Here is a 14,050-nt window from a genome sequence, read left to right on the forward strand (position 1 = left end):
GCCGCGTCGTAGGCGCGCCACAGCCGGCCCGGCGCCGCGTCCGTCAGCCGGCAGTGCCGGGGCTGCCACAGGGGCCTCACCTCGGGCGCGTGGTCGAGCAGCAGCGGGTACAGCTTCTCGTGCGCGAGGTCGCGCGCGCCGGCCCAGCGCGCCGCGTCGTAGGCGCGCCACAGCCGGCCCGGCGCCGCGTCCGTCAGCCGGCAGTGCCGGGGCTGCCACAGGGGCCTCACCTCGGGCGCGTGGTCGAGCAGCAGCGGGTACAGCTTCTCGTGCGCGAGGTCGCGCGCGCCGGCCCAGCGCGCCGCGTCGTAGGCGCGCCACAGCCGGCCCAGCGCTATGCACGCCCACTGCCGCAGCGCCGGCGACGAGTCCGTCAGCTGCTCCAGGCAGATTGAGATCATGGATCCCTGCGGGCAGACAAACTGTTTACACGGGGGTTAATACTTCAGAAATACGCACACGAGTTACAAAAAGTACGCACACGACTTAAAATTAAAGCATACAAAAAAGAGGATAATATCCACTCTGCACCCTATAGCAAGACGTAAGTTGTGCTATGTACCTGTAAAGCTGCCTCTTGTCCTGCGGGATAATTGTCCACGATCCCTGCGAGCACATAAGCTGCTAGCGTTCTGTGTTCGCTCTGCGAACAAAAGACAATTGAAATAAGTATGTACACAATTTATTAATTACATTTTACGGTGAAGGTGTATACTTACGTCGACTGTGGGATCCGCGAGCACGGACAAGAAGTATTTGTGACCTTTCGCGTTCACCAGGTCGACCTGACAGCTCTGCAACCAAATTATTCATTTATTTTAGGTATAAGGATAAATTGTTGTGGCGTCTACATAAGTAAGGCGGTTATCACACTGCGCCGCGCTCCGCCGCGGAGCGCGGGGCGACAGATTTAATCATTGTATGCAAGTACCTCAGTTTGTATAGAAAACACGCGCGGCACTTCACACTGACAACGCGTCCGCGCGCGTGATTTTTTATATGAAATCACGCGCTCCGCGACGGAGCGCGGCGCAGTGTGATAACCGCCTAACGTAATACAAGTCGTTGTCGTGACAAATTATTTTGACATGTGGGATTGCGTAATGTTGTGTGGCAAGTGGATGGATACTGTGTAGTGTGGTGTAGTGTCGGGCACGCACCGGGTCCACGGCGACGATCTTGGCCCAGATGTAGACCATGGAGGCGCGCAGGTCGTGCGCGGAGGCCTGCAGCAGCTTCAGCATGTAGGGGAAGATGCCGACGGCCAGCACGGCGCGCGCCGCCCACGCGCCCAGCGCCAGGAAGCATAGTGTAGTGTGGTAGTGTAGTGTCGGCACGCACCGGGTCCACGGCGACGATCTTGGCCCAGATGTAGACCATGGAGGCGCGCAGGTCGTGCGCGGAGGCCTGCAGCAGCTTCAGCATGTAGGGGAAGATGCCGACGGCCAGCACGGCGCGCGCCGCCCACGCGCCCAGCGCCAGGAAGCGGCACAGCAGGCGCAGCGCGCGCACGCGGTGCAGCGTGCTCAGCAGCACCTGCAGCACCATCGGCAGCTGCGACGGCGGGCTGCGCGACGGCGAGCCTGCGACATCCCAACCCTTGCCTTAATTCATTGTTTACACTACATTTTGCCGCAGCACTAGTTGCTAATATAGATTTACACTTTTACAGATTGCGGTATAAATTTTCAGGTGCAACGCGACTGAATAACGAACGAAGATCAGCTGTTTGAAAAATCCCAATAATTTTTTTTATAGCTAGTTCAAACGAAGCTGTAACGTAAGCGGCGCGCAATTGCGTTTTTGCGTAAAAGCTGACAGAAAGCAGCTTAATTCCAAACGCAAGTCAAACGCTTCACGAACATTTGTCGTTTTATTAATTTTATTTCCAAAGATAAGGTGTTCCGATTTTTATTGGAAAGTGCATAAATGATGTCGCATTGCACATCATCATCATCTCAGCCATAGGCCGTCCACTGCTGAACATAGGCCTCAAAAGCATTGGGCGTTTCATGTTGCCCGGTTGGTAGCAGCCTCATCAATTGCACATCAGTTACAATGAAATAAAGCGCAAATGTATTGGAGACAATAAAAATTAGCGCAATCTGGACCCAAGTCTACCGCATAACTTAGTGCCTGAGGTATGAATGGGAGTGGCACAGAAGGGTGTTTTAGTGACTTCAAACGTCAGCGAGACTAGATGCGTTTCAGATTTGTGTGTCAGCGTGTGCTCCCACGCCGCCCACAGCGGGGCCGGCGGGCCTGCAGGTGTGACGTCACGCGCACTCACCGAGCTCCAGCCACACCTGGAAGGCGGTGAGCTGGTCGCGGAAGAAGGGCGAGTGGCGGTAGTCGGCGGGCGCGCGCTCGTCCAGCAGCGCCGGCAGCTGCGCCAGCGCCAGGTCCAGCGTGTGCTCCCACGCCGCCCACAGCGGGTGCCGCGCCAGCGACGGCAGCGCCGGCATCGACACTGGTGTGCAGTTGTACGACCTGCGCACGACAACCATATAACTAGCATAGGCGCAAACTCGATGCCCCCACGCGCCTAGCAATGATACTGCGTGTATAGCCTGACCAGGAACATAAAAACCCTGGCATAGAGGCGCTTCAATTGCATTTGATAGTGCAACACTGAGTACAGTCGTACATGTGTTAAATTAATAGGCTAAATTTATGTACCAGGATTCAGGATTACGGGCTAATTTGATATTTTCATAAATTAACGAAAAATATTATTGAAGGAAACCTGGTTTAAATAAATTAAATGAAACCATCAATCGAGCTAGTAGGATTTATTTTATTATTCATCAATAATCAAATTCAGAACTTGAATATTCAACTGCAATGTCTGCTCATGAACGCTTCAAACTCGGTACTTCTTTCCCAATTCCATAAAATTCAAAGCTAAGAAAGTGACAAAAACATTAAAATAGGTAGTTGAAACAGACTACAGCTAATTTTCATAGTGGACTGTACTATACGATAAACATGTCAGTCAATTTGACAACCTTTGTCGGAAGCATTATTCAATGAAAATATTGTCCGAATGCTTAGTATTTCTCTTCGACAAATACATTAACACATCGTGAACCACTTTTCTTTCACGACTATAAAAATATTTTAGCAATTTTATTCACAAAATCAATTGCAAACATTTAAAATAAAGTTTTGTTTACACTTTGACAACAATAGACTGACATGCAAGGTGACATGTCAATGAAGTTTTCAGTTACTGTTGCCATTAAAAGAAATTAGTACCATTAGTTTTCCGCAACATGGCGAGGGTTTTTATGTTCCTGGTCAGGCTATACAAGACATAATTATTTTTAGACACGCAGCATCACTGTTAGTTCGCGCGCGAATTCAATGCAGACTTTTTGACACATTCAGCTTCTGAAGCTCTGTACCAATGTGCAGAGCTTTAGGCGCTGAATGTGACGAACATCCTATGTCTCAATAGGCATACGAATTCATACGATGTTCGTCAGAGGTGCATATAAATATCGAACATTCCGGGCACATTGCGTGTATAGCAAAATGAATGTACACAAGCGTACTTCGAGAGATGACTTTTTACGGCCGGTTCACACATGTCTCCGTTTTACTGTTCCGATTTATCGTGTACGTTTTTTGTATGTATTACTGTATACAGAATACTGTGTCATGTGTAAGTCGCTCATACAACTACATACGCCATCGACGAAAAAAAACGTACACGATAAAACTGAACAGTAAAACAGAGACATGTGTGAACCGGCCGTTAGGTGCAAAACTCGAATTAGTCACAGTTAAGAATAGCTGTCCAGAGAAGTCGAGTAGCAGGCTTGTGTAGGTCATGACATCTGCTCGCATACCTCATGACGCGGTCGGCGAGCAGGAAGTTGCGGCACAGGCTGGCGGTGAGCAGGTCGGCGCGGAACAGCTGCTGGAACAGCTCGGCGGGCAGCGAGCTCCAGGCGATGGTGTGGGTGATGGTATCTGCTCGCATACCTCATGACGCGGTCGGCGAGCAGGAAGTTGCGGCACAGGCTGGCGGTGAGCAGGTCGGCGCGGAACAGCTGCTGGAACAGCTCGGCGGGCAGCGAGCTCCAGGCGATGGTGTGGGTGATGGTATCTGCTCGCATACCTCATGACGCGGTCGGCGAGCAGGAAGTTGCGGCACAGGCTGGCGGTGAGCAGGTCGGCGCGGAACAGCTGCTGGAACAGCTCGGCGGGCAGCGAGCTCCAGGCGATGGTGTGGGTGATGGTATCTGCTCGCATACCTCATGACGCGGTCGGCGAGCAGGAAGTTGCGGCACAGGCTGGCGGTGAGCAGGTCGGCGCGGAACAGCTGCTGGAACAGCTCGGCGGGCAGCGAGCTCCAGGCGATGGTGTCGGTGATGGCCGTGAAGATCCAGTTCAGCTCGCCCAGCATCGTGCGCCGGTCCGTCACCTGCCCGGGGATCCTGCGCATAGGGACAAGGAAATAGATCAAAGAATTTGTAGGGAGTCAAGCGTTGCGCGCGGCAGAGTGCAACCTGCTACGGCAGACGCAGTTCCGCGCGCATCTCCCGTGATTCGGCCAGTTATAACCGCAAGGTTGGCATGGCCATGGGTGGTGGTGGGTTGCCCGGGGATCCTGACCAAATACGTGAACATGATGATGAATGATCTACACTTAAATTACGCATTGTTTAGTGCCTAAAGAAGAAAGTACCCTACTTTTCCTACCCTATCCACTATCCATCCTAAGTTTTTAGCGCTACTTCTTCTTAGGGCTGGACCATTTTAAGTCCCGAAGCAGTGTGAGGGTTAATACTGGGACTTGTAAAATGTATTTAAAAGACCACTTGCAAAAATAAAATTAGTTTGATGACCTATGGATTCTGTTAATTTGTTGTTTTTGAGTCATCTTAAAAATGTAGAATGTTCTAAGTGGCAGCTGGTTTTAACTATTGAAAGACCGAAAAGCCTCGGCAAATGTAGTGTGGGCACTGGGCATCCTACATGAACTACTCGATGGACCGTACCTAAACGCTCTTTAGGATCGGTCGTGCTTTGTTTATTTATTTATTTAGAAAAACAAGGTTGTAGAGTTCGTTGCGAGCTGTAAACTGTATTCAACCGGGTTTAGACAGGTGTGCCGCGTAATGGAATGTGTCGTGTAATGTAACACGAATTCTACATGTGGACGGCACTACGAGGGTCGAGCATTACTTGTAAAGTGCTGTCCATACTATTTCCATTACATTACAGGATAACCGTCTGGAGCCGGTTGAATAACGCTGGTGTTTCTCACTTGTCGATGAGCTCGTTGACGATGTGCGGCGTGACGCGCGTGCGCGTGCGCAGCACGAACCACTTCATGGCCATCTTGACGGGCGTGGTGAGGCACGCCGTGAACAGGTCGGCGGGCAGCTCGGGGTTCATGGGCAGGCTCTGGCCCGCCGCGCACGCGCCCAGCTGGATGCAGTTGCGGTACGACACCGGCGCCGGCGCCGGGCCCTCGCCTGCGCCGCGCGAACTCAGCGCCGCCTGCCGGAGAAACGAAGCTTCATTCGTTCCTTTTTGACATTCTATTGGAGAGAATCGGACGGATTGCACACCTCCACCCCAAAATTGTTTTACAATTAATTAACGTGTGTCCAATGTGTCAATATACGCAATTTGAAATTTACCAAGTGTTTTCATGAACATACTCAATAGTTTATTGCTTCCATAATGTTTACAAAAGGTGACATTGGTAAGGTAAGATACAATTATTATTACTTATTGTTTGTGTTGACGTAAGTTAATGAGGGTTTTCGCGAATGGAAAATCCGCCCGATGGCATTACGTAGACGCGAGGTCCAAATGCTGCATGATTGGTTATTTTTGACATGACATTGACAGATATATCGAAATCCACCAATCACGCAGCAGTCAGACCCCACATCCACGTCCCGCCATCTAGCGGATCTATCATTCGCGAAAACCCTCATTAGAATGAGGATGTTTCTTGGGTAAAAAAAGCAAGAAAGTTTAAAAGACGAGGCCCGTGACGTCAAGGTGTGCTTAAAAGTGTAGCACGTTATGACATCACGCGAATCTTCAACGCACTGTAATTTCGTAATTACTTGTTGACGGTACTAATGGTGAAAAACGCTGTTTTAGCGTTCTCTCACGTGATCTGCGCGAGAAAATATAATGCTTTGCGGACCATTATTTCACCATCTAGGTAAATTGTATATTTGGGTATGAGAATACATTGATTGTTTTTAATATGTCCGATTCTAAATCTCAAGAGCACGAAGTAATGAAGTTATTTGTTAAAAAATCTATGTTGTCTATGTATCTATTAATAACCAATATCATAATTAAAGCAGAATAGTAATAACCGAGTATACAAAACACGTTAAATAACTTTAGTGATTTGTTATAATAGTAGTAACTGACCTCATACTCGCGCTCGTGCTGGTCGGCGAACTGCTTGAAGTTGTCGACGATGACGCCGGCGTTGGCGCAGTCGTAAACGTACAGCGACGGCGCGCCCATCCACGTCTGCAGGTCGTACATCGACAGCGGGATGTACTGCGTGTAGGCCTGCCCAACAACAACAACACTGTTACAGCCCGCGCGTATGGTTCAAGCGTGGTACAAATACAAAAGGTCTTCCCCATTATAACAAACAGGCACTGCGAGCAGTGCGCAGCAAAGTAGTAAAGCAAATATACGAAACAAGTGTGCACAAGGGCGCCTTCAAATTGACGCGTGAGGAAACGCTGCAGTGGCAGCACTGCGGCGCGCTTGCAACAAAGTTGCGCTTCTAGAAATTGAATACTAGTAAGTTCTTCCTCTTCCTATCGCTTTCTCACGCGTCTTAATTTGAAGGCGAATTGAAATTGAAGGTCCGTAACTAAACTACGTTGTACCTACCAAAGTTTAATGACAAGGCATTTAATCCTCACAGTTGAAAATTATTTTATTACTTGTAAAGTCGATAGCTCATCAAACCATGTTTTGCCTTTTCGCGTCGCAGTTCAAGCGCATTCACAGGCCTGGTTTCCTTCGTCTTGGTGGAAACCGGGCCTTCATGATAGCGAAAATACATTATCCGATATTATGGACACGTGATTAAGAAAGAAAGAAAGAAAATACATTTATTTGGCACACTAGAACAACAAGTAACCGGCTAACCGGCGCCGGGTACCCGGTCGTGAAATGTATGGGCATGCCGGATTAATTACGCCGGAACATGTGAAAGCTACGTACCATGCCCATACACTTCACCACCGGATACCCGGCGCCGGTTAGCCGGCAACCGGGACGTGTGAAAAGGGCCTATAGGAGGGCAGGCTCACCCGGTTGAAGACCCATATCTCGCCCTGCACGGTGGGCTTGGGCACGCCGTGGCCGTTGTAGTGGAATAGCACCCGCTCGTCCTTGGCGTTGCGCCGCAGCGAGCAGCATAGCTTCTTCACCTGCCAACAACATGAATAACCTTTTAAAAACACTGTTGGGAAAAGAAAGTGTTTTTCAAAAGCGAAGTGTTTTCCATTTTGGAATGACAATCTAACATGCAAACTCTGTGCAAGCACACTTTTTCAATTTCCATAGTCAGACAGTACGTCATAATTCGTCAGTTAAACTGCGAAAATAAAAGGTTAAGGCTGGCTTGCACCATCTTACTTTAACTTCGAGCAAATGTCAAGAATCTGTCAAACTACACCGGATATTGTTATAGTCAATGTTAAAAGTTGTGTTTGTATGTATAAATTAATAATATCATTCATTCTCACAAACTTTCATATTATAAGTAGGAGAAATATTCCTCAAAAACTTATAATATTGAAACACTGTCATGGCCACTATCGTAATTAATACATCTAAACCGAAAACACCTGTTATCTATCTCAAATATTCAGAAGTAGACCCAACTTCCATCAGTCACTTTAGTCAGCGTGTCAGATAGCCCTATCCCAAATAAGAGTGCGAATTCGCGATAAGTAGCTCGTCTGCGCCGCGCCAAGGTCAGCCCGCGGCGCGGTCGGCCGCGCCTGCTCCTAATTTATGCTCATTAAGCATTAATATAGCAATATAGNCAAAAGCTGAAAATCAGTGTAACCCTTTTGAGGGTAGTGTTTATACTGAGCTCTTTGCTTTTTGCATCGCTGCGGCACACATCACTCTGACGCAGGGAACTATTTGAAACGCTAGTCATCTTTATCTTATGTTGTTTTGTCACTTAGTGTGTTTCTTGACTAACTAACTTTATTTCGATATTGAATTGAATTTCAATAGCAACTATACATAATGTGTGTGTAAAATCATTAAAAAAAAGTGTGTTACAACAAATAAANACTGTCACAAACACCATTGGTGGAGAAAACTGGGTACCCCTAACACGAGACCAAAGCGAATCAAATATCACAGATAAATATACACATTCCTATAGTGAAGTATTGAAGAATGGTAATAAACCACGAGGTTCAGGCACCTACAACATAACAGGAAATCAAAATCCTCATATAACCCAATCGGGTCAAACCAGTAACCAAACACATAGTGAGTATGAGATCACTCTACTAGAAACAATTAATAGACAAGCTCTAAAAATTGACTTACTGTTACAACAAATGGGGACCCTAATAAACCTCATAACTACACTAGTCAGCAAGACGAAATGACTTCTATTCGTATTGGAGCATGGAATGCAAATGGACTAGCTCCAGTTAAAAACGATCTAAAAATAATATTAGAAACGAACAAAATAGATATTATGTTAATCTCTGAAACACACCTTAATGATAAAAAAATGTTTAAACTACAAAATTATGAAGTGCACTGTACCAACCACCCGGATGGCACCTGTCATGGAGGGACAGCAATCTTAATTAAAAATCACATCAAACATCACATTCATAGTAGGGTCATGGAGGATTACCTACAAGCTACTACAATCACACTGGAGGATAAGAATGGTTGCATAAATGTAAGTGCGGTTTATTGTCCACCACGGTTCAATACTAAGGAGGAAATATTCAGAGAATATTTTAAAGATCTTGGAAATAGATTCATCTGTGGAGGAGACTGGAACAGTAAACACACACACTGGGGGTCACGATTGACAACCACCCGAGGCAGGGAGCTGAAGAGATGTATGGACAACCTCGGAATATCATCATTATCTACTGGTGAGCCTACCTACTGGCCATCAGATCCGAATAAGATTCCTGATCTGTTGGACTTTTTCATCATAAAGGGCTTTTCCGACAACTATCTAGACATTGAAAGCTGCTGGGACACAACCTCTGATCACTCGCCTATAATATGCACCCTGAGCAGAACAATAATATACAGAGAAACACAGACAAGACTTTATAACCACAGAACCGATTGGGTGCTATTTGCCGATTATTTGGAGGCGGAAACAGAATTGAAAATAAAATTAAAAACTGAAGCTGACATAGATGATGCAACATTCTATATAACCAACCTAATACAGGAAGTTGCATGGCGATGTACACCACAATTGAAAACCATAAGTAAAACTACTAACATACCTCTGCAAATACGAGAAAAACTTGTGGAGAAAAGAAGACTTAGAAGAGTCTGGCAGCTGAGCAGACATTCGTATGATAGAAGACTCTATGAAAAAGCAGCTAAAGAACTGAGGGAAATGATAACAGAGAATGAGAACTATACATTTGAACAGAAACTGTCATCTTTATCTGCTAAAAGGTGTGATGATTACTCTTTATGGAAATTCACAAAGCAGTTCAAGAGACCACAACAATCAGTACCACCATTGAGAGCTCAGTCGGGAGCTTGGGCCAAAACTCCTAAAGAGAAAGCCGAGATCTTTGCTCAACATTTAAGTCAAGTGTTTGTACCAAACTCTTCAACAAGGAGTGATTTCGAAAAGGAGGTAAATGAATATCTCGAGAGCGATCAGCAGCTATCACCACCTATAAAACTTATAACACCAAGAGAACTACAAAGAGCAATAAGAATGTTGAGCAACAAAAAGGCTCCAGGATTTGACTTAATCACTGGTGAAATCCTTAAACATCTACCCAGAAAACCAGTCGTCTTCCTGACTATGCTGTTCAATGCCATAATGAGAATACAATACTTTCCTAGATTGTGGGGCGTCTCTCAAATATGCATGTTGCTGAAACCTGGAAAGGTGCCCACAGATCCGAGCTCATATAGGCCAATTAGTCTTTTGCCAGTACTATCAAAGTTATTTGAGAAAATATTCTTGCAAAGACTTAAACCAATATTAGAAGAAGAAGCCATAATACCAGATCACCAATTTGGGTTCAGGGAGCGACATAGCACAGTGGAACAAGTACATCGTATAGTGAACAAGATAAGACAATCACTGGAGCAGAAAGAATACTGTGCTGCGGTGTTCCTGGACATCCAGCAGGCATTCGATAGGGTTTGGCACAAAGGTCTTTTGTATAAGCTAAAAAGTTTTCTACCTAATTCATATTATATGGTGCTTAAGTCCTACCTACAAGACAGAAAGTTCCAAGTTAAATTTGGCGAAGAAGTATCCGTTCTGTATGATATTGGGGCGTCTGTGCCACAGGGATCTGTGCTCGGTCCTGTGCTATATTCTATATACACAGCGGACCTACCATGCAATACAGATGTAGTAACAGCGACATATGCAGATGACACCGCATGTCTTGCAAGTCATAAAGATCCGGCTTTGGCATCAGAAAAACTACAAAATCACCTGTATGAAATTGACGAATGGCTGGAAAAGTGGAGAATAAAGCCAAATGTTACTAAATCTCTACAAATAACGTTCACACTCCGCAAAGGAGACTGCCCAGCTGTAACGTTACGGGGGCAACAACTGCCTACAGAAAATTGTGTAAGATACCTGGGACTCCATCTAGACCGGAGGTTAACCTGGGCAACCCATATAAAAACAAAGAGAAAAGAAGCAGATTTACAATTTAAGAAGTTCTACTGGCTGATTGGGAGACAATCATCCCTCAGTTTAAACAACAAAATGCTGGTCTATAAATGCATAATAAAGCCTATATGGACTTATGGGATTCAACTCTGGGGATCTGCCAGTAATTCCAACCTTGAAATCCTCCAAAGGTTTCAGAATAAAACACTGAGGGCAATCTCAAATTCACCATGGTTCGCTAGAAATGTAGAGATACACGAGTACTTGGAGATGCCGACAGTCAGGGAGGAGGTGAGCAAATACTGTACCAAATATAAGGAAAGGCTAAAACATCACACAAACCAACTTGCTAGAGAAATTGTGGAACAAACCCACAAGACCACCACAAGACTGAAAAGATGGCAAATATTACAGTTGGACCAAAGATGCTAGTGGCTTGGACTGAATATTGGAAGGCTGGACTAGATTGCTACGTGAATTAGTAAAAACCGAGGGAGAGAATTTACTGGAATACCCCTCCTCATGAACACAAACAAAAAAGCAAGACAAAACATCTGATTATGACCTAAGTCGATTGCAGATATAAAAAGGGGGAAAAAAAAAAAAAAAAAAAAAATTAAGCATTAATGCATGTCCACCACTAATTAACTTATTCATCTTTTCACTTTGAACTTTAGGCGCACACTTGACGTCAAAGTCGCGAAATCCAAAATATTGAAATTGTCGGCCACAGCCTGTCGTCGTGACTAGTCGCTCATTCCAAGTTTTAATTGATACCATAATTACTTAAAGATGTTCTTTGACCGTAAAGTATGAAAATGAAAAAGTAACTAATAAGTAGTATTTTACAATGTAAGTAATTTATGTTAAGAGAGAATATGAGAAGACAAAATCAGTCAATTACAACTGCATGTATGTATGTATGTAAAACTGTAAATAAAAAAGTATTATACATTAAATAGAATATCAGTCTGCACATTTTTGTTGCAAAAGTACACATATACCTACCTACAATAAGGCGATTATCACACGGCACTGCGTTCTGGCGCAGGACGTATGCATAAGACGACGGTACCCGGTGCTATGTAAAAATTGCCTAATAACAAGACAATGTATAGTTAACATATCAAAAAATGTCATCACCCACCTCGTCACTGGTGGGGTCGAGGGACTGCTTGTAGCGGGCGCGCGGCTGCCAACGCTCGTACTGCAGCTGCAGCGAGTGCCCGATGCTCTCCAACGCTTTGCTCGGTGAAAGTGAGTTGGGGTCTGTTCAAAACCGCAGAATATTGTTGAAACAAGTAAACTTTAAGATGTTTAACCATTTTCATTAATGGTAGCAGTGTCAGTTGTTATTGCTCTTTTGTACTTACTACATTTTTTTTTTTCAATATTTGCACGACTAATTAAGTCAACATGTGGACATGCCAATTATTATCTTGTAAAACCATGTAAAAGCAAATAAATATTTCTGATTTCAGCACTAAGAACTGTCATAAAATAGTAAGAATAGAGAATAGAAGTACAAAATTTTTAATTGCTGATGGTATTCTTCCATATTAATTTTTCTTACCAAAAAAGACAAGGCAAAGCCAAAGGCAGGTAATTCAAGCTTACCTATCCAACACTCGAGCCGGGCACATGGCTGCGTCTTCACGATGTCTGGGGGATCTACTCCCACATTCAGGCACAGAACTAGTGCCACACAGTGTGTCTTGTACTGAAATGAGACCTTGTATTAACTTATAAGTTACATTTTAGAATTAGGTGTTTTTTGGCTTTATTAAACTTTGTAAGTTACGATCTAATAATCTAATTGAATTCAAATTAGTTGAGATAGTTACCACACCTATAAAAAAACATAAGTAAAAATACAATTTTTTACTGGTGAAGTTTTTACAACAAACATTACTTCACCATTCACCAATATTTTGCTACAGATATTTATCTCTAAAATTATTGTTGATACAGCAATGACAATCAAAATAAATCGTGTGACGTGCGACTGAATCTCGTAAACGAAAAAGAAGGTATAGATACACAATACTTTTACAATATATTATTGGGCATGAAATTTTACATAATTTTTTTGTTTTTGTATGGTAACAGCTATAAAATATCGTAAAAAATTCCACCCATGTGCGTTTGTTTTCATCACACCGCCCGATACGCAGTTACGGCTTCGCCCGTTTTCGAGCTCCGCGATAGCCTCTCACCTTTTCTTTCACCCTCCACGAGTGCTCCACGCGCTCGGCTCCTTTTATCACCTCAAGATGCCGGGGTTTATCGAAACTCAGGGGCAAATCCCAGTCATCTACGTCCGAAGAAGATTCACTGTCACTTTGTCCACTGTTCTTCTCCTCATCTTTTACGGCAAGATAAGGAGGCATGTCTGTCATTTTCTCTCTACACTTTCTCACAAAGTAGTCAGTTTCTCTTGTTCAACGTTTCAGGACACAACACGAAAACATTTTTAAAACCTCGTAAAATACGAAATCATGTGCGCGTCCATTTTTCAACACCACATGGGAATAAACAATAAATTAAGTTTCATTTCATGCATTATATGTTATGTGTTATCATTTTGGAATAAGTGGTTTTGAGAAACAAATACAGAAAAAATATTTTAAGAAATATCCGGTTTAAAATCATATCAATAAATAATATTCTTTTAATACCGAAATTGATTTTCAGCCGATTGTTTTGCTTCGAAAAATAACAATGTGTGTAAAGGAACACATTATATAAATTTTGTCTATGGTTGCATTGGATACCGCTGCTTTGGCCGTATGGATATGTATCCAAAGCCGTAAAACCTATATAGAAAAAAAAAAAAAAAGATACCGCTGCTGCACCACGAATGAGCTGCACTGTATGAACCATAGTATGAACTGCTGCAAGATTTTTTTCATTTTCATCTACTACCTACATTCTCTCTCTCCTCCACCAAATTTTAATTTAATATGGAATAAATAAACTATGAGCACTAGACTCGGACTGAAGGCTATCGTTTTACCTAGCGCTCACCAGTTGGCGCTACTGTAGAGTAAGGGTTTATTCCCGAAATCCCGACACTCTTGATTTGAGTAGGTACGATACGAGTAATTTTAGGGTTCCGTAGTCCTGACAAGGAACCCTTATAATTTTAAGGAGTGG

The 14,050-nt window shown here is 44.2% G+C and overlaps 1 protein-coding gene across 1 annotated transcript in view; it reads right to left on the reverse strand.

Annotated features, from left to right (window-relative positions):
- Positions 1–13,478, reverse strand: part of raptor (regulatory associated protein of MTOR complex 1) — a 31,914-nt gene extending 18,436 nt beyond the window's left edge. Inside the window, exons 1-12 of the mRNA XM_028311795.1 lie at positions 13,111–13,478; positions 12,512–12,614; positions 12,042–12,163; positions 7,320–7,439; positions 6,415–6,561; positions 5,279–5,514; positions 4,263–4,445; positions 2,291–2,490; positions 1,342–1,583; positions 720–794; positions 563–643; positions 231–407 (exon numbers count right to left, since the gene is read on the reverse strand). Of these exons, the coding sequence (XP_028167596.1) occupies positions 231–407; positions 563–643; positions 720–794; positions 1,342–1,583; positions 2,291–2,490; positions 4,263–4,445; positions 5,279–5,514; positions 6,415–6,561; positions 7,320–7,439; positions 12,042–12,163; positions 12,512–12,614; positions 13,111–13,293 (1,869 nt within the window). The 5' untranslated portion in view covers positions 13,294–13,478. The remainder of the gene's footprint in view (positions 1–230; positions 408–562; positions 644–719; positions 795–1,341; positions 1,584–2,290; positions 2,491–4,262; positions 4,446–5,278; positions 5,515–6,414; positions 6,562–7,319; positions 7,440–12,041; positions 12,164–12,511; positions 12,615–13,110) is intronic.
- Positions 13,479–14,050: the final 572 nt, after the last annotated feature.

The sequence above is a fragment of the Ostrinia furnacalis genome, unplaced genomic scaffold (genome assembly GCF_004193835.3).
Source record: "Ostrinia furnacalis isolate ACB-3 unplaced genomic scaffold, ASM419383v2 OfSCF3546, whole genome shotgun sequence".
Taxonomy (NCBI): domain Eukaryota; kingdom Metazoa; phylum Arthropoda; class Insecta; order Lepidoptera; family Crambidae; genus Ostrinia; species Ostrinia furnacalis.